General features: G+C 40.1%; 2 protein-coding genes across 4 annotated transcripts; both read right to left on the reverse strand.

Moving 5' to 3' along the window:
- Window positions 1-164: 164 nt before the first annotated feature.
- Window positions 165-13,422, reverse strand: LOC104435742 (flowering time control protein FPA). 2 transcript variants are annotated; one of them, XM_039303463.1, is made up of 7 exons: window positions 12,987-13,422; window positions 8,794-9,039; window positions 8,085-8,174; window positions 7,976-8,017; window positions 6,846-7,789; window positions 4,965-6,317; window positions 165-480 (listed from the first exon to the last, which is right to left on the reverse strand). In XM_039303463.1, exons 1-6 carry the CDS (start codon window positions 13,296-13,298, stop codon window positions 4,985-4,987), a joined length of 2,967 nt encoding a protein of 988 aa, XP_039159397.1. In that variant the 5' UTR covers window positions 13,299-13,422; the 3' UTR covers window positions 165-480; window positions 4,965-4,984. The 2 variants fall into 2 exon arrangements, with proteins under 2 accessions (XP_039159397.1, XP_010046755.2); XM_010048453.3 differs by lacking the exon at window positions 7,976-8,017.
- Window positions 13,423-15,148: 1,726 nt separating this feature from the next.
- Window positions 15,149-23,068, reverse strand: LOC104435786 (3beta-hydroxysteroid-dehydrogenase/decarboxylase). Of its 2 annotated transcripts, XM_010048516.3 has the most exons (12): window positions 22,717-23,064; window positions 21,601-21,690; window positions 21,361-21,494; window positions 21,082-21,252; window positions 20,578-20,694; window positions 20,417-20,496; window positions 19,692-19,890; window positions 18,923-19,040; window positions 17,804-17,978; window positions 17,026-17,182; window positions 15,745-15,811; window positions 15,149-15,654 (listed from the first exon to the last, which is right to left on the reverse strand). In XM_010048516.3, exons 1-12 carry the CDS (start codon window positions 22,982-22,984, stop codon window positions 15,491-15,493), a joined length of 1,740 nt encoding a protein of 579 aa, XP_010046818.2. In that variant the 5' UTR covers window positions 22,985-23,064; the 3' UTR covers window positions 15,149-15,490. The 2 variants fall into 2 exon arrangements, with proteins under 2 accessions (XP_010046818.2, XP_039168603.1); XM_039312669.1 differs by lacking the exons at window positions 15,149-15,654; window positions 15,745-15,811 and adding an exon at window positions 17,393-17,482 and having other exon boundaries at window positions 17,067-17,182; window positions 22,717-23,068.
- Window positions 23,069-23,680: the final 612 nt, after the last annotated feature.

Raw genomic sequence — 23,680 nt, forward strand, 5'->3', positions numbered from 1 at the left:
CTTTTTTGGTTTTTTAATAGATTGCGAATGCTGGAGTTTAGAAGCACGTATTTAAATATCAAACGGAGGCGACTTTTGTTTAATAATACTGGTCGAATGGAGATGATAATAAATACTGCTACGGAGCCACTACATGTATATTTAATAAATTAAACAAAGGAACATTAGGCTAAAAGCAAAGCACCCTTTGGAGTACAACGTTAGGGATTAAGATTAAGACTACGATTCCATGTGCATTTACAAAGAACTAGATGTTACCCAAAAAACTAACTCAAATGTAAAAAGCCCATAAAACGAGAGAGAGAGAGAGAGTTCATTGAAGAAGCCCAAAAAAAAAAAAAAAAAAAAAAAACAAAACAAAGAGAAGGAGAAGAGAAGACTACAAGGCTCTGCTAGTTGACTGGCGTTCGAAACGAGCGACGACACGTCTCTTTCCAATTGGTTCAAGATCTGCTACAGCGAAGGCGGCCATCTACGCTCCTGAAATTCGCCAAAATGGCAAACGGCAAGACCGTGTATTAGCTTTTGGCGAAAAGGACCGTCCATAAAAAACAATCTTATTCGGACATCTGGAAAGGAGCAAACGAGAAACGAAGCTCATGCGAAGTTCATGCAAATGTTCCATTCGATTGATTTGGTATTTGTAAATGCAATCTCATTCGGACATCTGGAAAGCAGCAAACGAGAAACGAAGTTCATGCGAAGTTCATGCAAATGTTCCATTCGATTGACTGGCATTTGGAAATGCCCCACAAAAGAAGAATCTTTCCCCAACACGTGTTCGCCCGTCCATGATTCCCTATATAGAGACTTGCCCAGGAAAACAGAGAGGTAGATATGCGAGTTTCATGGTAGATTTAGTCGTGGGCATCAAGACCCAGTAGCTGTCAAACCCTAACCTACCCTCTAATTTATTTGATTGAATCAGCAACTAGAAACAATCAACCGTATCAACCAGATTATCCGTTTATTTGAAAGAAATTCTCATGCAATTTAGTCCAACGGGTATAGACCGCAAAATCCTGACTTACAATAAGAAATAGTCAATTAACGACGGCCAACTAAAGTAATCAGGATCAATTGCCTGGGATCGAGGACGTGGATTGAATCGAAACTACTGAGGCAACTAACGACGACGTGAATTTGGTTGGCAACCAAGAACCAACCGATGAGTTTGACTGGCCGCAACCCAGCAACCCAGCAACCCAAGAGGACAACATCCAACGACTTAAGTTCCAGGGCAGCGACCAGGGTTCAATCGAGCGGAGTGAGGCAGATTTTGACCCAGATCCAATGACCGGGTCCAAGCGTTTGATTGCTCAAAACATTACGAGAAATGACTGATCAGAGCTATCGATGAACCATACCAATTTCAGCTAAGGACTGAGAATTACTACTTAGGATCGGTCCGCAATGACAGTAAACAATTTTAAATCGATTGATGGACCCAAGGTCGCTCGAGGACCGACTGGCAAGAACCAGCGACTGTGGCTGATGGTGGTGGTTTGAGCAATGATGGTGATATAGAGATAGATAGAAAGGGAGAGGCAGAAGATTCCATCGTGTGTGGCGTCCGACAGTAGTATCTTCACAGTACGATCCGATACAGAAATGCCCATCCCTACAACTCAAATTGTAGGGTACTATATAATCATGATGGCATTACTCTTGAGAAATGCCCTTGCTTTGATATGGCCTTTGCCGAGACAGATCTACAGACGTACGACCAACAAACCTCCACCATCATATCCTTCTTCTGACAATTGCACTCACCACTTCGACTGGTTGAACAAAGGTTCGGACGGTACATGTTCATGTCATGCCACCCTAATTAAAAATTATCACAAAGGGTCGCAGAATCCTCTACAGAAGTTTGGAGATGGTAACGCAACCTTAAGATGGCGAAGAAAACAGAATGTCGTTCGTCGACTATCTAAGTGTGGCGAAGGATCGTGCTTCTCCCCCTCGAGTTCATAGAGACACGAGCCCCTGTCAAAGTTGTTGCAGAGTGTCGACATGATCACAATATTATGTAGTCATGTTGTGCAACCTCGAACTCGAGTCGTACATGGTCCGTGTGACAGACACAACTACGCAATGATGATACGCAACTCGAGCACAGGGACTAACAAGCATTGCGGCAGCAATAAGAGATTCATCAGATTAAGGATTTTCAGCTAGAGCGATTTCTTACTAAAATTAGGGCACGAACTATCTACAGAGACTGACCTCAATTGATTAAGGTGAACTCACAGAGGCTCCCCCTAGAAACAAAAGTCACCGCTTCTAACCACTCCTAACAAGTTTACAGAGCACCCCACACCAGAATTCAATTAACCTTATGGAAGGAAACATCGTTAGCAATAGGTTGCACTTGCAATCGAACTCAAAGAGAACTAACCCTTTAAAGTTACGAGAGGAGACAAGCGTGATTGAAGATCCTGATAAATCTCCGATAGACACAGGATAAGACATTAGTATAGCTTGTGTCGCACGCCCAAATATGTAAGTTCTAAGGGCTCTATGTCCAAAAGACTAGTAGTTATACGTGCATCTCCAAATATGCCACGTTAGACGAGAGGTAGACATTGCGATATGACCAAAAGTTACAAACCAGTAGCTCATTATAACACTCAACACTCCTATGGACCTCCCCAGTGAACCAACATCCAGTTTAAATCGCCAAACAGTAGCAGCAACACGTGCATTATTTTTGGCACAAGCGGTGCAACAACGCGTGGGAATTTGCCATTTGTTTTCCAGTGATCTCTGTGAATAACTTACTAACAGAGTCTTGTGAACAGAAAGCCAGCCAAAGCAATGGATGGTGTCAATCTCTACGGTTGGCTACTTATCATGGCATGAAGATTAAATGAATACTATGTTTTAGTGTCATTATCAATTTTGGCCAAATGATATATCGTGATTTACTAATTCGTATTTTATAAGTTTTCAGAATCGGCTGCACAAACTGACGAGTCTAAAATCATCACAGGAGCATGAAAATTCACGACTCTAATTGCTACCGTTAGGTTGGGGACCGCTTTGGCAATCGATTCACACTCCAGATTTTTCTTACTCAGATAAGCATGAATTCATGAGTGGTTTGGCATGACAGCACAACAGTAAGCAGGTAATGAGCGATCGCGATCAAGGAGATTGATGATGGGTCAGGGGGTTAAGAAGATTCACTATCTCGAAAATGTTGCGATGAGGTGCAAAATCCCGTGATGTGGCTATACCCTACCAGGGAATTCAGGTTCTTAAAATAGGCACGTCGGATATTTTAATGATTGAAAGGAGGGAAGGGGACAGATTGTTCATCGAAGCACTTGCCTTGGGCAATTTGTGTGAAGCTTCCTGACGAAATAATCTATATATGGACACGATTAACGAGTGTTTCGAGCAAGGTTTGAGGACCATATTTTTTGTTGGTAGACAACCGACCCACCCAAAAAAAAGACACCAAACTGAAGTTGACAGATGAACACTGGTCGTTCTTTGTTTCACAAAGGTTATCTTCTCAACCCAGAGTTAAAGAAGTGAGAATAAGTAAGCACACTCTAGACTACGAACATCAGGTTAAAGACAGTCGCCCTACCAATTTTAAAAGATCTGCAAATGTTCACGCACATGATTCCATCTCTTCGGGTATTGATAATTCAACAGCACCTACTTGTTTCATCGATAATTTTTAATGAGTCCTAGGATAATTCGGGCAGATTAGAATGTTCCATGTCAATATTTGTCGTCTTAGAATATTTCTAAAGATCCACCATCTAGACAAACTAAATATGCCAGTAGAAATTGAAAATCATTAGTTACATTATAGGAAGTTTCAAGTACTCCGAGGAAATAGTAAGCAAATTTCAGAAATACCAACTAACACACCACAACAGATACAGACAACTTGCAACAACAGTGCATTATACTACTAAACAACGGACAGTCAGGGCATCAAGATAATGTGAAGCATGTCAAGGGAGAAAAGGTCATCTAAACTATGAAACAAAGATCAAGGCAACAAGTAACAGCAAGATTGGTAACAGCCAAAGCACGGTAAAGCACAGAGAAAAAAATGATCAAGCACAAAGAGAAGAGAGAAGCTTGCAGAAAGGACATGGAAATAACCGAGCAAACATCACGTCATCTGAAGCTCAACTTTCACTTTCCCAAGACTACAAGCACGAGGCAAGTTCTTGAGTACGTTGAAAAGGACAACAACAATGAGACAAACGTCACAACCATCCACAGATTATTAAGAAAAAACCTTTTTATCCTAGAACAATATATCAAGACAACCTCTAATTCGAGAAAGAATTTGTATTTACAACAGTTCAACCTTCTGTTTTGCTTTTTCTTCAAAGAAATAACTTAAGCATTATTTATCTAAACTGAGCCAATCAAACTCTCAAATCATTTTGAAAATTATGCAGCTGACCATCCCCAGATAAAACAAAGGCAGACATCCAGATAGAAAAAGAGAAAGCAACACAAAAGCATGTTGCGGCACATCATACAGAAATTAACAAAATGAATGCTTCATTTAATTAATATCAATGTAACGGTAGATGATTGGTTCAGAGGGAACAGAATGAGGAGATAGGATGGAGAAGGCACTTAAAAATGACAATCATGGAACATGCATCAACCAATAAGAATCTGCACCCTCACAAGGCTCATAACATTGTCATAAGCCAGCAACTTAAATACCTATTAGGTAGCTTATGCACCCAGCAATTATCATCACACAATGCACATTTCCACTTCTGAAGTCAAAACGGAATTGCAAAGACATGCGCTTAAGATTGAGAATAAGTAAGACAAAAATGAGCCCTCAGAGACATGTACACATACAGGGAGAGAGCTATCTTCATGCCAACCAGTTGAATTTTGAGGATGTCAGCAATATCATTCAAAATGAATTAACGCACCTAAACATCAGATACAGAGAGAGAAATTACCTGCAACCATGACTCAATTTCTATTGGCCAGCACCATAACCTTGCCCATGATGGGCGCTCGGTGTTGGCTGTGGCTGCTGCTGCTGCTGCTGCTGTTGTTGCTGCTGCTGCTGCTGCTGTATCTGCTGAAGAAGGTTCGCAGCAAATTGCAATGTTGACTGATAGCGCTGGTTCTTATCAACCTCATCTTGTACACCCTGAGCAGTCCCAGAAGCAGAGGACTGTATCTGCTGTGGTTGATTGGAGACATCGGTATATGTTGTGGGAACAACAGTTTGTAGCTGAGAAAAAGGAGGAACTTGAACCTGGCTTGCCAAGCCAGAAGAACTGTGCTGGTGTAAAAGTGGTGAACTGTATAACCCAGAAGAAGTGGGAGGAACTTCAACTGGATACTGCTGGATGGAAGCTGCAAACTGTCCACCTTGGGAAGGGATATTAGTAAATGATCTAGAAACTGCGGCATATTGTGAAGCATTGAGCACAGATTCTTGCATTTGGGTGGAAGCAAGGATGGCCGGCACTTGCATGGACTGGCTAGTGGTGCTTGGGACGGTTGTATAAGGCTGAAATTGGGTTACTGATGACATCGGAGCATTCAACTGACTCCCGGGTTGTTGCACTGAATACCCACCACCATCGGATGCTTGATGTTCTTGCTTCCATGCTTGCAATGAAGATTCATTGTTAGGTACAACAGGGGGAAACATTGGCCTCGAGTTTTGCTGAGAACTTTCTGTAGATGATGTCCGTGCACTTGCAGGAAGTAATGAAGCTAGAGTTGCAATAAGCTCGGGTGTTAAAGCAACTCCAGCTTGGGATGCTGCGGCAGCATTGCCATGTGCCTGTTCGTGAGAAGCTGAACGCATTGCAGAGGACTCACCCATGTGTTGATACAGCAGTTGCTGTGGAAGTTTTGCATCCTCTTGTGCATTTCGAAGAACTTGTTCCTGCTTAGGGGATAAATATCCATACTCGGGTTGGAAAGCAGGCATCCTCTGTGCATCAGCAAATTGGGAAAGAGCCGCCAACTCGTGTGGTTGATGCTGCACAGATGCATTGCCAGGAACCTGAGCAAACTTGAGGACCACTCCATACAGACGCTCAGGACCAGTTACCCTTAATACCTTCCTCAAAAATTCTGATGGAGGGACAAGAAATAGGGTGGTACCATCATCAAGTTTGGCAACACCAGCACGATCTTTGGAGCCCAAGTACCGGAGAAATTCAGTGTAGGAACCAAATTCTTCTTCACTGTCTGGCAAGAAGAAAACAATGTCGAAACCAAGAGCTTCCTTATAGTGTGTTGCTAGCAAATCCAGACTTGTTCTAGCTGAGCAGTTGACAACTTCAGGACTGCAAAATAGGCAAAGCAGCGATTGAGAGACCCATCTCAGTCTAACTTATGTAACCATCTCAGGTAGAATACAGTATCCAAACAATGTAGAAATCTTACAACACGACAAATCCTAGGAGTTAATTCAGGCAACTACTAAAGCATCTAAAACCCCTAAATTTGAGTAAGTGCTTTAACCGCAGCACTGAGCTGCTGGCACAATAACATAGAGAATTAGCAATTGCCACAACAGCTGTTCAATAACTAGTATTAAACTTCAGTTTTAGGATTTGGTTTGCCTCAATAATCATAGTCTATGCTTTTTCACGACAACGCCAAAAGCTTTACTAGATATAACAACAAAGGTGGCTGCAAAGAAAGAATTTGCTATTAATGGAGCAGTCAGTGAGATAGCTAGTTTCAGGACGGGGTTCCAAAGACTTCATCCGAATAGAAAATTGTAGCCCATTTCCTGGGGCACCTTATATCCACACATACATATACACAAAAATAGGGTCATAATTTTTCATATAAGAGCAGACACTTACATCTCTGCAGCAAGCCCCTCACCAACAGGCACACATCGAGCATGACAGACAGGTGTTCCACCCTTCGCAATAAGGCCCCGCCAGATGTAATCATCATCACTGGCTTGACCAGGTCCAGATGCAAACCTTGCACCCATTGGACTCAGACGACCATTTCCATGGGAATTTGCATAAGGGCCGGGAATACCTACATCAATTGTTGAACCAGGCCCATGGTCCATCCTCAAGCCATGATCATCCATCTTCCTAGAAGGAAAAGATACCTCGTCGGCAGGTAAAGAAGATTCAATTCTTGACCGCTTGGAATCCCTAGGGAAATGACTAGCATCATAAACATCCCATGAGCCAGTGGCCCTCACAGGAGTCCTAACACCTGAAGCAGGAGAAGGCAGCACACCAGAAGAGGAAGGAGACGACCTCCTCCAGCTTTGGCCCATCAGATTTTTCCCGTTGACATCTTGCATGCCATAAGGCAGGTCAACATCATCAAATTCTGAAGAACCATAAGGCCTTGCCGCAATATTTTGACCAACACCATGCGGAAGTGAACCTGGACCCCCTGGATGATTGTGACCAAACATATCCATTTGGGGGTTCCGGAATGGGTGTTCCATTTCTGTCCTTGGCCCTCTAACTCCTGGATGAAACGCGGGGTACTCTCTTCCAGGTGCCAGGTCACTACTGGAGAACATAATGGTTATTCTAGGATCATTAAATAGACGGCCCTGTAATCCTTCCTTGGCGCGACGGGCTTCATCCACACTTCTAAACTCCACAAATGAATAATGCCTTGAAGGAAAGCTTTTGATTCTCTCAATCTCTCCAAATAATATCATTGCATTATGCAGCATTTGTTCATCAATCTGGACAGAAGGAGGGTAACCTATCCACAAAACTTTACTAGGTTGCCCGTCTCCTCTTCTAGACCCTGAAGAATGAGAAGGCTGCAAGAGAGAAGTCACAATATCAGAAACCAAGTAAATAATACGAAGCAATAGGGAAATCTTATCGTCAGAGTTTGGATCGAGTTCCTCTTAAAACAATTTGACAAAACTGCAGTTCATACAAAAGAAACAACCTATTTTATGAATCTGGATCAGCAAACAATTAAGAACTTGAAATAAAATTACATTGAGGAGACAGAACGGCAGAGCCATTCCAGATGCAACCACCTGAAGAGACATGGGACTGTCAAAGAAACTCAGGCATCCAAGGCCACAAGATGAACTTTTGACTCACCTGTTGCCTTTTAGAACCTGCATGAACGTCAGTAGACCCCATGCCCCTACCAACAAACTCCCTAGAGTCATGAGTGTCAGCCCAATGTTCCTAATTAGAAAGAAAAACCAGAAACTGTTAAGTCACTTGAACAAGGAAACTTTTCTAAAAGCTATAACATCTTAATCAGACAAGATTCCAAAAAACTGAATTAAAATGTATTAGAAAAATGAAAAATCCACAACAAAGGAGTGTGCTTCACCCCTTAAACGAGAACAAATAATCACATGATAAGTAATCAGAAAAATAATTGTTTCATAGTCAAAATCAAAGGAATATACAAATGTGAGAAAAAAACATATGTGGAATTCTTACAATCCCTTTAACTCCAAATCCCTCCAGATCTGGAGTTACTTAAGGAGATTAGACAAAGCAAGGAATGTTGCTAGAGTAATCCCTCCAAATCCCTTGATTTCGATCCCTCCTACCAAACAATAAATTCTTTTTTAAACCTTTTCTCTTCCTCTCTAATCTGTCATTATTCCTCCATCAAAACAAAGTGTAACAAATATGGTGGATTTATAGTAATGACAAACCAGTTGCATAAGTTTAAAATAGCATGCACTTCAGTTGACTCCTAAAAAGATGCGAACATAAAAAAACTAGCTACGGCTCATTGAAAATAACTTAAACTTGTCCAATCCCTCAATTCTTAAATAGAATAGCTTACTCTTCTTGAGGGCTGAGATCGCAGGAAATCCACACGTATTTGATCACCACCTAATTGCTTTCCATTCATGTTTCTCATCGCTTGAATAGCGTCCTCCACTCGGACATACTCCACTAATGCAGTATTGCGGTCTCTAAACAACTTAAAGTCATCAACTTTTCCAAAATTGAGAAATTCCTCTTCCAGATCCTCCTTTGAAACAGCTGGGTTGATCCCTCCAACCCATAATTGCTTGCAAGGTTTAGCCTAAAAGCAACACCAAGTAAGGACACCATGCTAGCAAATTATACAAAGGGAGAAAGAAAGAATAAAACCAGAGAGCGTGTTCAACACAAACAAGTTATTGCCAAAAGCAACAACTCGTACAGCGTCCAATCATCATATTCTTAGAATAAGAACGGCATCACATACAAAGAGGTTTGAACAAAGCAGCGGACATTTGAAATGATCAAGCATACAAATACACAATTTTGATCTTTTGTTTGTATATCATCATCCGTTACCTACACGTCTTACTCCCAGCCATGAAAAACAATTGAAGCTATCTAAGCATTAGCAATTTAGCATCATTCTCTCACCAGCTAACAATAATGGTGGAAAAGTTACTTTATAAGGATGACAATAACGGAAAAAAGAAGATGACACACACACACACACATATATGTATATATATAAAGAAAGGAGGAGGAGGAGGAGGAGGAGGTCAATGGTACTGCCAAATTTACATCATCACAATTTAATAAGTATCACCTAAAAACAAAGCTAAAGAATCATGCTTCATATATTCATGCAGGCCTTCTATTGGCATATCTCCTGCTGGATTTCAGATTGATTAACTTAGCCATAAACTTAAGCAATCTTACATTCATTGGGTTTCAAGCACCATCAAGAACCACTAATGATGACAAATGGTGCCCTACTGTGGCCCAATATTCTGGGTGGCAAAATCCAACACGCTGAATGGAACTTTTAGATTTTCATGTATTTGGCTCTGTATCTTAATGGAAAAACAACTTCCAAAGAAATAATTGGCCATAGAGCAGGAACTCTTAGTTACTTCTTTGACAATAGTCACACCTTAGAAGATAAAAGGGTGGAAAACCATATCCTGTAAACCTCTGCCTACAACCACTACCTTGCTTAGAAATTCTAAGAGATGTTACAAGAAATGTAGGGCTGTCACTGGTTGATGGTAGTCATTTGTGCGAAGTGCAAAGGGACAACATGCTAAATAACTATAGCTAGTATCATGAATAGGACTAAATGGTATGTCAACGAGCTTCACAAATTGCAAAATTGTTTCACTAATATCTGAGAAGAACGAGAAACTTGAGAGATGGTCACTTGCCTAATTTTTTGGATTACATTAACAGAAAGAAGTCACTTAACATTTGAAAGCTGCCAACAAACTACTTCATGATCTTAAGAGAAATATATGATTCAGACAAAATAACTGCATGCACTATGACCGATATGAAGATTCACCAATATGGATGGTCACCAGCAGAATAAGGCTATCATCAAACTTCGTTTTCTCATCAAAAAGTTGTCTATTGCTACAGTGGGAGGTAACCGCGATTCAGTAACTTGCTACCCATAGCTTCACTTCATCGTCTCTCAATAATATAAATTGTTAAAGGAATGACGGACTTTACATATCACCATGTGGAGTAAAATCTACATCTTTTTGCAGTAATATGCTTCCCAGGATGGCTTTCCAAATATTCTATACATCAATCATCAAGACTATTTAGATTTATCTCAAAAAAAAGGATCTGTAAATTCAGAGTCCCACGGCAAGCAAGAATTGCTCTGACATTCCCTATACTATTCAACGCACCAGATGAGTCCTTAAGGGACATGGCCAGGACAGGAAGCCTATAGTCGCATTATTGCAACAGAGAAGGTGTTCAGATAGTAGGTATCATCACATGATCACAACTTCACATCAAGATGTAGAGCAGAAAGCTGCGTGAAAAAAAAAATGTTGTTGAGGAAAACCCCCTATTGAGGCATTATGTGATGAATCCAATTTAAAGGAAGAAAATAACCAAGCTTGTAAGAAGCTTCCTGTTCACCTCTAAATGGATTATGTATCATCCAACAATTTACCTTTAAGCAGCCAAATTTTTAAAATCATAAACCCCTGTTTGTTCCTCAACAGTAATTCTAGAAAAAGAACTCAGCTATTGGTTGAAGCATAGGTTTGGGTATTCAAAAGTCAAGAATCATCAATAAAGTTCCCTACAAGTTGATAAATTGCCTGCCAAATGATTGCGAGCCTAGCAGTGGTGTGGAGCTCATATCTCCAGTGATCCTGTCTAGAATTGGGGAGGGAAGAAAAAGAAAACAGATTTCCCTCATCTATGAGCATTATTGCTATGCCAAAAATTAAGCTACATCTCCAAATGCGGAGCTTAAGGTTATGCCCTCGGTACTGTGAAATAACACATAATATAGGATACTACCACTCTATCACTTAGACTACCCTACCTGACTTCTTCTTTGAGGAAAAAACAGAGGTGAGAAAACATCAATTATGTAGACAATATGAGTTCTCTAATTATGTGAAACTCACAGTAGACTTGTAACTCGACAAACCGAGTTGAGTTGGAATATACTCACCGGTGCAGAACTCATGGAAATTCTAAATTGACAACATGTCGATGGTGAAAAAAGGCTCAGCCAAAATGAAATTTTCATAGGACAAACTCAAAGAATCAAGATATGTGTTTTATAATGACCTGGTCCGTGAGGAAAACTAGGGACCATTGTATAGGAATCGAATGACAAGGGCTCCTCCTCAAGAATGTCATTAGTGACAGTAGGCTTCAGTTGCTACTTAAACCATATTTTGAAGCTTTCCTTGAAGTTTGTTTACTATATAGTATAGGCATATCGTAGTTTATCAGTCATCTTCACATTTTTTGAAAGTGCCAGTTATCAAGTTATTCAACTATGTAAAACCGCAAGTTATCTCATTATTTTTCCATGTGTTAGAAGCCTCAAAAAGAAAATTAAACAACATAGGATATCTTATTGGTGTCTTTTAGCAGCAGTGTATCATGTGGGTCAACCAGATCAGCAGTTTCGACAACCCCAAGCACAAGAATAACTGAAATTGAAACAATTACCCAGATCGCGGTTCGAACTGTGACAATCTAAATTTCAGTTAACCACCCATTTAGATTCTCGAGATTATGTTTCAAAGCACAAATAACCTGTACCGCAGTAAGGCAATAGAGAGGAGCGTGGTAGTCCAGTTTTCATTTTTCAATTGTTGCTAGAAAAACTGGCAAAAAGCATTATGTTTGATCCAATTAAACATGTGGCGCTAATTGCATTTAACCACAAAAACTAAAGCGCAAGTTTACTAAAAGCACCCTCAATATGCAAAGCCTTCATCCAAGAAGGTCTGGCCACCATGAGACCTTGCAGAAACACCAAAAGGGTTCCAGCAGAGAATAGGGAAGACCAAAATCTAGTGTCCTCCCTTTTGTATATTTGATAATTGTCGTATTATGCCACTTGCGCCAAAAGAGAAAAAAGAGCCTTAATCAAATGCGCAACCTGTACCGTCCAGAACTCAACCCTCTCGTAGTTGAAGTATCACGTGTAGCTTTGACACTCTGAAAGTCTAATGGCCATGGACACAACCTTTGGTTTTCTCCTTTACCGTTCCTTGTTCCTATCAGTCTCCCTTTCAATTTTCGAAGTATGTGCTTCATACATGATCATAGACGCATCAGGATCAAAGCGAACGTGGAATCCTAAGCCAAAACATATTAATTACTGAACGATAACAGGAAGGGGAGCAGCCCCCATTATTCGCAATCGTCGCCACTAAAAGATTTATAATTTTCCAATTTCCTATGGATTTAACCAAGCCTACGCCTCAAAACTAAACCTAATTCTCATTCCAAGCGCGTCCGAAATCCAATTTGCGGGACATGAGCTCGGTCGTCTTTGTAATTGTATCTTAGCCAGGGCAATCGAGCGCAATCTTATGCCAAACACACCGTACCCAAAGATCGCATAAAAGCACAGCAATTGATAATCGAAACCAAGGAAAAAACTGCTGTTCCAGACGGACAATCAACCATTCTACCAAGAAAAGAGAAGCGAATACAAAAGGGAAACACGAACGCTCGCGACGGGCCGAATAAATCTACACGCGAGAGAGCGGCACAAACCGGTCGAGCGAACTCGATCTTGATCTGGTTCCCCTTGACGGAGGTCCCCTGGAGGGCGTCCTTGGCGGCGGCGGCGTCGTCGGGGCGCTTGAAGAAGACGAAGGCGAAGCTGCGGGCGGCGTAGGAGGTGGCGTCGAGGGCGCCGTACTTGCCGAACACGTCCATCAGGTCCGTGTCGGTGACGTCGCTGGAGAGGTTGCCGATCCAGAGGTTGTTCGACGGCGGCGTGTCGTGGAGGTCCCCGCCGCCGGCCGGCGACTCCTTGGCGGCGCCGTGGTGGGAGGGCCGGATGGACTTGCTCGGAGGCGGCATTGCCGGCGGGGGAAACGAGGAAACCCTAGAGAGAGAGAGAGAAAGACAGATTGCGGAGCAGATAAAGAAGAAGAGATTGAAGACAGCCCTGGAAAAAGAGGGCGACTGACGATGTCTACTACTCGAGAGAGAGAGACGGGACGATATATAGTATATTTTTGTTTATGTAAATATAATATATATATATATATATATATTGTTTTTTTTTATGTTTTGTTTATTATTATTATATTATATTATGTTACGGATAAAACGGAAGCGGAAAGTAGATTCTAGAAAGCTTGTAGACAGATGATTTTTGGTGTTTATATTTTATGTCGGTGATCCACTAAATGAGCCTCCTTTAATAATTCTTGATTGTAATGTGTTAAATTTCGAAAAATTATGAAAGAAACTGGGATTGTGCTACCTCGGGCCTACTGTATGTATAAAAAAAAAAAATTTGCGATGTGATTTTGAACTCAATTTCTTGCATGAAGATTCTATGAAAACCCATACGGGTCGAAACTATATTAACAAGTAAATATTGGAATGTGTGTACTTTACTTCTTCTTTATATAATGGAGAGCATCTTTTCACACGAAATAAAAAAGGCCCTTCAAAATATTAAAATATTGATTTGAAACTAGGCGTTCACGTCAAACATGGTCTTCCCTTTCGTACTTGAAACCTACATGAAATGCGATTTGACTGGAGTTTCCGACACAAATGCAAGAACATCGCCAACATCAATAGAGACTTCATCAGAAAACAAAACATAAAAAAAAAAAAAAAAAAATTAAGATCGTGGTAACTCAAAAGTATTGTATGTAAAAAAAAAAAATTGTGATGTAATTTTAAACTCAAATTCTTGCATAAAGATTCTAACAATACCCATATCAATCAAAACTATATTGACTCGTAAATTATAACCGATTTGAATATGTATGTACTTTCCCTTTTTTTAATATGATAAAGAATATTTTTTCATACCAAATAAAGAAAGTCCTTAGAAATACTAAAATATTGGTGTGAAGCTGAAAAGTAAAAATAAAGAAGACTTTTTTCGTGTTAAAAATCATCTTATCTTCTCAATTTTTTTTTGTCAGATAAAATCGTCTTACTTTTTTTTTTTTTCCTATTCGTCTTACCTTAAGTGCTTGAAACCTTCGTGAAATAAGATCGTATTGGAGTTTCCGACACAAATGCAAGAACATTGCCAACATCAATAATGACTTCATCCGACAAACCTTCAAAAAAAGAAAGAAAAAAGATCGAGGTGAACGGGTTTGGAACACCGTGCGGGGCCTTTCCTTCGAAACAAGTACACGCTCCCTTCTTCTTGTTTATTTGGGGCGCTCGGTCGTGCCTGCCTTTTCGGAACAAGTCCGGACGTCAAGAAAGACCAGGAATAACCACATAACGAAATCCGACAACCTACAGAAACCTAGCCCGTCCGGTCGCTACAACAGACAGACCGTCCGCCTCTTGAATCGAGGCTTTATAATCCGAAATTTGGCGGAGCAATCTGTTCAGAAGGAATTCTAACGATGCTCTATATTACCAGTGCGGACACATTGATGACTCGTTTCACCAAGGTGAAAAAGAGGACGTGTAGAAAGCATACTACGGTTTTGCATGTTTCACCTATATATCCTGAAGCCGGCACACCTGATCGGATCCGGCGTCCTCAACCTGACTCTCCAAGTGTCAAGCTGATGCAGCTTTAAGACGATATCTATTGATACGTTGTCGTCAGAATCTGCTTTTGTGTGCTCATAGCCACGTCTGACAACGTTGTAAAATTTATTCCTTGCTTTTAGGCTGGTTCAACAGTACAAGTAGAAAAAAACAAGAGAGAGAGAGAGAGATGAAAGGAAAGAGAACAACCATTGCGTTCCATTGAACAGTTGCTGTTTACATGTCATCGGTGTACACCGCCAACTGTGCTTTAGTGACGTGAGATTCAGACGTGTTGTAAAGGACAGGAACAATCTATTTCCAGAACTTCTCGAAGTTAACGAGACCTGGTTAGAGACTCAAAGGAAGCGCCTTCTAGCTTAATTCTACGATCAATCGCTGTACCTGGATGCAGATCCCCTAGTGAAATTGCTAATTCACTAATTACATTTGAGAGGCGATGCTGTCAAGCTCAGGTGGTGGTCAGTGGTGGTCATTGCAGACGGTTTCTTGCGTTTGGATGAGTCCCCGTGCTACAAATCTTGTGTGCAGCCATGTGGCGTTTTGGAAAGAGGCAAGAAACTCACCAACCATCCCTTCAAGGTTTTCATTCCGCTTATCAGAACCCTTTCAAGTGTGTCAATCTCCGATTCGTATTGTTCGTAGATGAAGAAGCAAGTAAACGAACAGATGAGAGCTGCAATCGCAACCGACATCAATTAGGATGAATAAATAACAAATCTAGGACCGCTTTAATCTGTACTTGTGTATAACCACTAATTCTTACCTGCACCAACTACGTAAGTCAGGTAATATGATACAATGAGCCTCAAGAAATACGTAGCGACAGCGGTCTGCATTAGTTTGAAAAATCATGTAAATAGGCTTCATAACTTCAAATACATTGTTAGCATGCGACTTAGAACCAAATGATATTGAGCATCAGCAACTCAAAAATGCAAGATGAATGCATCTGTCCACTCCTGCATACATTGGATGTTCTTTCACAACAAAGGGGGTTCACCAAGAAAGGAATGTTAAGAGAGTGCAGATATTCCTGAGCATTTTAAGATGTTGCTTGGCAATGTATCAAGTTGCTCGTTCATGAGATAACCTAGATCTTTTCTTCCTGCTCCAGAAAAGAAAGCAAAGAAAAACTAGATCTTTTCTGTAGCAGAGAGACTAGACAATATGACAGTTAAGCAGTACATGATGCACCACTACAACCAGAAAGGGCAGAGCAGGGGCAGTACACTGCAATTATGAGTGGATAGTGCTATGACAATACAGAAGACATCATTCCTGAAGTCTCAAATTACTACAAGAAAATGTGATCTAAACCTTCATTCTCAGCCTTGCAAAAGTGGAAACATCACTGTTTACTCAATTAAAGTTTAATTATCGTCAAGTTATGCAGACATATTTTATCATAGCAAGCCAAAAACTTTGTTGCAGGGAGTGTAAACTTGGAAGGCTTGGATAATTCTGGGGAAAGCACCCATAGCAGTCTAGTCACTCACATTTTACACAAATATCTACTTATTGGGATGGGAAACCCCTCGAACATATCATGAATCTACAGGCACTAGAACACCCTCATTGACAATCCTTTACCACAACACATCTATGATTTCCTGAACAAGGTGATATCTCATCCAGGGTAAATCTTTAACTCATCCCCCTCTTACTAAGATGACAAATTTTCTGGTTTACTATTGGCTGCAGTGATTTCCAATCCAGCAACATTAAGAAAGGCAAATTTGATTTTTAGGGGTGATAGTATAAAAGTTGACCGATAAATGACCCTTACCGAACTAAGGGCCGCTCAACTGCATCCACAAGTACAAAGAGTAGGCCCTCTTAGAGACTAAAATTTTGTTTTTGGCCACAAAAGAAACCAGAAGTTTGAATGACAAAAAAGTACCATACTCTACGTAATACATAAAGCATGAAAGTTGACTATCACCATAAGGATGCACATGCCCAGCATGGTGATACTATTTGCAGAAGTTGGCAAATCTAGTGCATTATGCTTTTAGAAGAAATTATATGACATCAATGGTGATACCTTAAAGAAAATGTTCCAATCCTCTCCTTTTGCCACTGATCTCATAATACGGGCCCCTCTGTTCCACAACAAGATGATACTCCCAAGCGACTCTTCTACTATGCTTTTGTGCATATCAAAACAAGAGAAAGACGCTGTTTTGATATTAGAATCGAACCTGTTACAAACAACCAAGCATATGATCTATCATTTCAGTGAGTCGACGCTAAAACACACCAGAAGATAGCCACTATTCTAGAGGAAGCATAAAAAGTCTTTGAGTACTTGCAGACAAGAAAATATTTCAAATGCAACAGGGATCCCAGGCCTTTATACACAGTGAGACATTTAAAAACTAAGTGTAAACCAGTAAAGCCAACAAGTTTACCCTAGAGATCTTGCTAAAGGAAATTATTAATTGCATTCCTGTCTGTGAGGATAATGAATGGTGTTTCCACAATGATTATTAAACTGCATACTGGTGCAGAAAAGAAAGAAAAGGCTGCCGCCACACAGTCACTAATCAAATCATGAAACAAGAATATTTCATGCTTATAGGTCAAAAGCAAAGCACCTGACAAGCCTTAGCAGAATTCTAACCCCCAAAAGAAAAAGTTTGGCTATAGTACTGCTTATGCATAAAAGAGAGGAACTAAGCAGATGGAGAACTTGAATTAGTCAACTTTTGCAGGGACACATAAATGACTTCGCTGAAGAGAAATTCTTGCCAGAAGACCTAGGAAAGGGTGGTAAACAAAGAAAGATCTTACTTGTGGTAGTAACAAGCATTAATACTTACAGGTTTGATGTCAGATAACCATACCCAACGAGAGCCATCATCAACATGAGTAGTAGATAAGCAGTCGATGAGATAAAACTTCTTCCACTAATGAAGAACCAGTAAAACAACACCACCGAAATCAGAAAGTAGGCGAATGTCTCCTTCTCATCTCTCCAAAGCAAAATGTCCGCTACTGCAGTAGCACAACATGTCAGAAAATTTAGATGGTGATGTTTCGTAATGAAGCATGTATTTGTCACATGCAAGACACTGCATAACGAGACAAACTAAAAGGACTTTCATAGTGAGACCAGACAGGCCTATTCAATGAGTAGGAATGGCAGCAGTGCTTAGGTTCATTCCAGATATTTTCTTCATCAATTAATCTGATTTTTGTTCAATTAGTCTCTTTTTGCAATAATGATGATAGCAAAGGATAAAAAAGCTGTAAAAAATCAGAGACCAACAATGTATGTTTTTGAAAACATCGCACCATTATGTCACCACAACAACTGACTGCACTTTGTTACTCCACAAAGGTTATGTTACAGTTATATTAGGACATTGAAATTTTTATCAAGAAACAGTTACACTATTATTAATCCATGCAAATAACTCAATTAAGTAATGATCACCGCACAGAAAACAGTATTCAGCAACTTGGAGAAGGCATACAGAAAAGGTAGATCTATGTCGTAGATTAAAATATCTAAAGAGCTTTATTAACCAAAGGGCAATTTATTCTGAACATAATCATCTTCAAAAGAATAATAACGTAGCTTTTCACCATAGATAGTAAATTTAAAATATTGATTTATAGACTTTTAAATTTAGCCAAATTTCCCACTTGAAACAACATAATTAGCACTGGCACCAAAACAGGGGTTAATGAGCTTTAATGCAGGTATTTCATGGGCTGCAGTGTACCTGCCTAAGGAGGATTCCTCGTCATAACATTTTAAAAAACAGCATTGTGAGAGAAAAAAGGTCATTTCCATTTCTTCCGGTAGAGAAAAAAGGTTAATTCATTAATCTAATAAGAACCTTCAGCAAAGTATGACTATGAATCTACAAAAACAAATTTGGTATCACTAAAGAACCAACATTGTATACCATGGAGTAAAAAGAAAATACAACCTTTTCCACCGCCAAGCATCCAATCTGCTTTTGACTGTTCAGGGAATTCACCTTCTCCCCCATAAGATGAGTCTCTGGAATAATGAGAGAATGATGCAATGGTTGTTGCGATGCCATCCTGTTTGAGCAATAACAAGTGAATACCCCCATTCAGACTTGCATTGCTGAGACTAAGCAAGGACAACTCTGTTGTAGCATGAAAGCTCAAAAAGTATTACTGACATTGCCACAAACAGCCCTAACTGCAAAATGATTTGATCCAGCATTTATAGTGTCCCAGTGAAAGTAAAATGAGGGAACAAAAGGTGACCGGCAGCAAATCAACTAAGCAAACATCCAATTTGAGGACAACATCTCGAAGTATAAAAGTAAGAGAAATATGCTGAATAATACCCAAGACGAGGACCAACAATGAAGCAGTTTTCCTGTTTGCTACTTAGGGATTGAGTAAAAAAATATGCAAAGTGATAGAAAACTGCTTGACACTGCTAATGCTCACAAGAATACTCAACAGAAACCAAATATAGGTTGACAAGGGAAAAAAAGATGTGTTCCACTGAACCTGGAAAACTACCAGACCCTAAGAGACTACATATCATCATCAAAACTTGAAAGACAATGAGTTTGACATTTTGCATATTCCCTGAGAAGCTAACAAGGTCTTCCACCTAGAAGGAAATCCCACAATGAGATTTGACGAAGCTCACGGGTGCAAGGACTCAATAATGTGAAAAGTGCTAAAAGCAACAGCTTAAGAGGAGGTGCTCACTTTTAGGGTAACAGTCGGAGAGTATTCAAGTTGCTTCCGGGCCGCACTGCAATCAAAGGTTCTATTTCGGGAGGCTACTTGAACATAATGGCGAGCTGACATAATATAACTGTTCTTTGTGATGCCCAATGATTCAAACATCCCTTCAAGAAGCAAGAAAAAATAGTAGACCATGCTAACAGGCAGCTTTATGAAAGGCCTGCAATCAAGAGGCCAATATTCAGCAAGCAAGAAGAGATAAAATTACAAATTCACCAGTTAATAACACTTCTAGGATGACAACAACCAAATACCAACCAGATAATTATATCCAAAATCAAATTAAGCAAATATAAAAGTAATGCAATGTAGCTGAAATATTAAAGCTCAATATCATAGTTATTTATTAAAGCTATTAAATGAGCACAGCTAATCTTTTGACCAAAAAATGCTTAGCTAGCATCTATCTCACCTAAAATATACCTGATTATTCCTCCAACCCATCCTCGAAACCCAAAAGAAAATGACAAAGAGAAAAGCCACCACTTTAGCAAGTAAATTCAACACTAAATAATTCAACTAAGTAGTACAAGAAACTCAAACAACTGCTCTTAAGAAAATAATCCACATAATAGGTGCAGTACAAATGCATTTCTAATAGTCTTTCAGATTTGAGGAACAGTGGTTCGCATACTAACTCCACATTTTCAATAGATGGTGCTAGTGCAATCAACATTTCCCTTCACCTTTGATATCCCAAGCCTTCCAATAAGAGAGAGATGAATTCCCAGAACTTCACTGGTTCATTGTTAGTGATGAAGAATGCCTAAAAACAGTCCCAAGATCAGCAACAATTGAATCAGGATAGCAAAGAGATCAGCAGCCAATGATGTAACCAAAGCAATACCTTTCCCGCTACAAAGACAGTCCGAGAACATAAAGCTTCTTCCGTGCAAATATGGGCATGAGCTACATTCTCAATATAGGTGAAGTCGCACAAATTTTCTCCACCTCCTATAATAAACTGAAATGAGAAATTCTGTTACCTTAAAAATGATTCATGATGGAGTTAAAAAGCAATATGCAACCACAATAAGAAGACTCAAATTTCACAAATCAGGGACAAAAACTAAACTGACATTATCACAGAGTAAATCCACTACATTACCAAGAACATTTGGTAGCATAAACATTCAATCTGGTCAACAAAATTGTCATGTAAGGGAAGAGAGATGGAAAAAATAAACACAAGGATAAGAATGAGTTGCTCCAATCATACTACTCAACAATTGTAGTAACAAAATGCAGACTGGCATAAGAGTCAATAACACATACAGACCTTTTACAACATCAGTAATACAAAATGTGGCTGATTATATAAATTGAGGAAGTGCGCGGAAATTTCTCAAACCTTCATCCAGCCGGATTGTGCTAGATTTACAACTGCTGGCACAAACTGTGCATCTCCGGGACCAAAAATGTTGCTAGGACGAAGGGCACATGTCAAGAGACCATCAATATCGTTTGCAAACAAAACAAGTGCCTCCGCTTGAGCCCTGAGGTCACTCAACATATCTGCATACTGCTTTACCATACAGACAAGATCATGAAAGGAACTAGTGCATGAAAGAGTGAATGAAAGAAATCTTCGTAAATTGTGAAAATGGCTCCATTAAAGAAAGATACATGCCTTCCAAGGATATGGCAATGATTCATTTCCACCAATTATGTCCCTTGAACCATCGAAAACAACATCCGCAGAGCTGTTGTAAATTAGCCGTTTGACTTTGCACTCTCTACAAGCGTTTATGACATTTTTTACACCTGCCTCAACATATGAAGAGGCTAAGTCAGCTAACCACCCAACTGAATCAATTCCAAAAGTATCTTTCTACATGGTATTGCTAGTACTGGCGAAGCAATGTCTTACCTTGAACAATGATCATGTAAGAGTTGTAGAAATCTTGACCGGATAAATCCATAACATCCGTATAGAACACAGCCTGTGAACCTTTAATAACTGTGAAGGTATATAAAAAAAAAAATGTATGAGTCATTCCTATACTATGTTGGAAGAATATGACCATGAAGCGCGAAAATCAGGATAAAAGGGGAAAAAAAGATTTGAAAAGTTATATATCATGCTAAACACAGCAGTTGGTACCTCTCTTTCACTCTCGACCCTGAACCAGAAAGATTGCATCTATAACACATTGTGAGAATAGAATACTCGGAAATTTTATTTTTAAGTTCAACCAGAGCAAACCACCAGATTGCAAATTGAGCAGCATGAAATTTCCAATTCAGGTGAACAAGCACAACTGAAAGTTACTCATGCCAGTTAACAGCGATGGAGATAATAACCATTCAAATTATTATTCTGCATCAAACATTTCTCTTGTTCCTTTTCTTTAAATATGGCAATTATCATACAATAGCCTGCCATTTTGCCATCAAACACCTTCAAACCTGAGAATATAGCGCTCTCATTTTTTAAATTTGAGATAAAATTGAAATGCAAAGTATCTTCATAACAGTATGCAAGAATGACTACAACTATTGCCTACATGGCAAGGATAAAATTCTGGTTCCTACATTACAAATATGTATGTAAAGGGTCAACTGTCAGAATGGAACCACCAGCAATCTCTCTGGGCTCAAAATTAAAATGTTGACATTACAAATATGTAAACGCTCCTGTCGAATGGAACTTGCAGGGTCAAAATTTGTCGATCAGCTGCAGAATACGCAGTAAATCACGACTGCATGAACCACCAGCAATCTCTCTGGGATTCTCAAACGAAAAAAGCCGAACAACGGTAAACAGCTCGATTCAGCAGCGATCTCTCCTAATCTTTCCAACGATTTTCCCGTTTCCAAAAAAGTAAAGTAGCTACGTCACCAGACGCAACACGCAGGACAACACAGCCGAAACGCCGTACATCAACCATTTCCGGCCTCACACTTTCTCATCCGCACACCCTCGCCGTTCCGCATTTCTCACGTCCAATCACATGCACAGGCGCGAAATCGAAAGACCGCTCACCTCCGAGCACCGACGATCTGTCGCGGACGTCGAGGTGGTGGTAGGAGGCCTGGCCGGAGGAGACGGCCCGGGCGAGCGCCGCGTCCGGCTCCGCCGACGGATCGAGCCGGAGGGAGGGATCGGAGTCGGCGACGCGGACGATCCACTGGCCGAGCTCCAGGAGGCGGAGGACGAGCCAGCGCCCGACGAAGCCGCGGCCGCCGACCACGACGCAGGTCCGCCGCGTGGGGCTCGAGCCGGCCGACCAGCTGTCGCCGATCGCCGCCATTTGCCGCCGCGCCGGGAGAGGGAGGGGGTGTCGAGGCTACGCGTCAAATCGATTGGACGATGGTGGTGGTGGTGATGGCGGGGAAATAACAATACGAAGAGCGAAAAGAAAGAGAAGATGATCGCGAAGTTTAACGGGGCGGTGGGCCCCGGGAATCGGATTGGGATTTTTTTAACTTTTCTTGGGATGAGGATACGAATTTTCCTGTTCTTCTACCCAACGTGCAATTAATCAATATGTAATATTATCCTTTAATTTAAAGATAATATTAAACTTTTCACGTAGTTCCATGTCTAATATCAAACTCCAATTTAAAGAACATATTGAATAAATTAAAGATTTGGAGATCACATTACACATAATGACAAAATTCAAGAACCATTTATATTATTTTTTCTTTTCTTTTTCATTCTTTCGTGTTCACTTCTATTATTATTTTTTTTCAATTTCACCCACCAATTTCTTCATGACTATTGAAATAAAGGACCATTTATATCTTTTTCCTTTTTTTTTTATTTTTTTCATTCTTTCGGTTTCACTTATATTATTTTTGTTCTTTTCAATTTCACCCACCAATTTCTTCATGATTAGTGAAAAGAATTATTCATCATTTGCTAGTAGTTACACCATAAAAATATTGATGTGGGCATTATTTGACGTGATAAACACGATAAGTGACGAGAGGGGAGGAGAATG

Source organism: Eucalyptus grandis, chromosome 1 (assembly GCF_016545825.1).
Source record: "Eucalyptus grandis isolate ANBG69807.140 chromosome 1, ASM1654582v1, whole genome shotgun sequence".
Taxonomy (NCBI): Eukaryota; Viridiplantae; Streptophyta; class Magnoliopsida; order Myrtales; family Myrtaceae; genus Eucalyptus; species Eucalyptus grandis.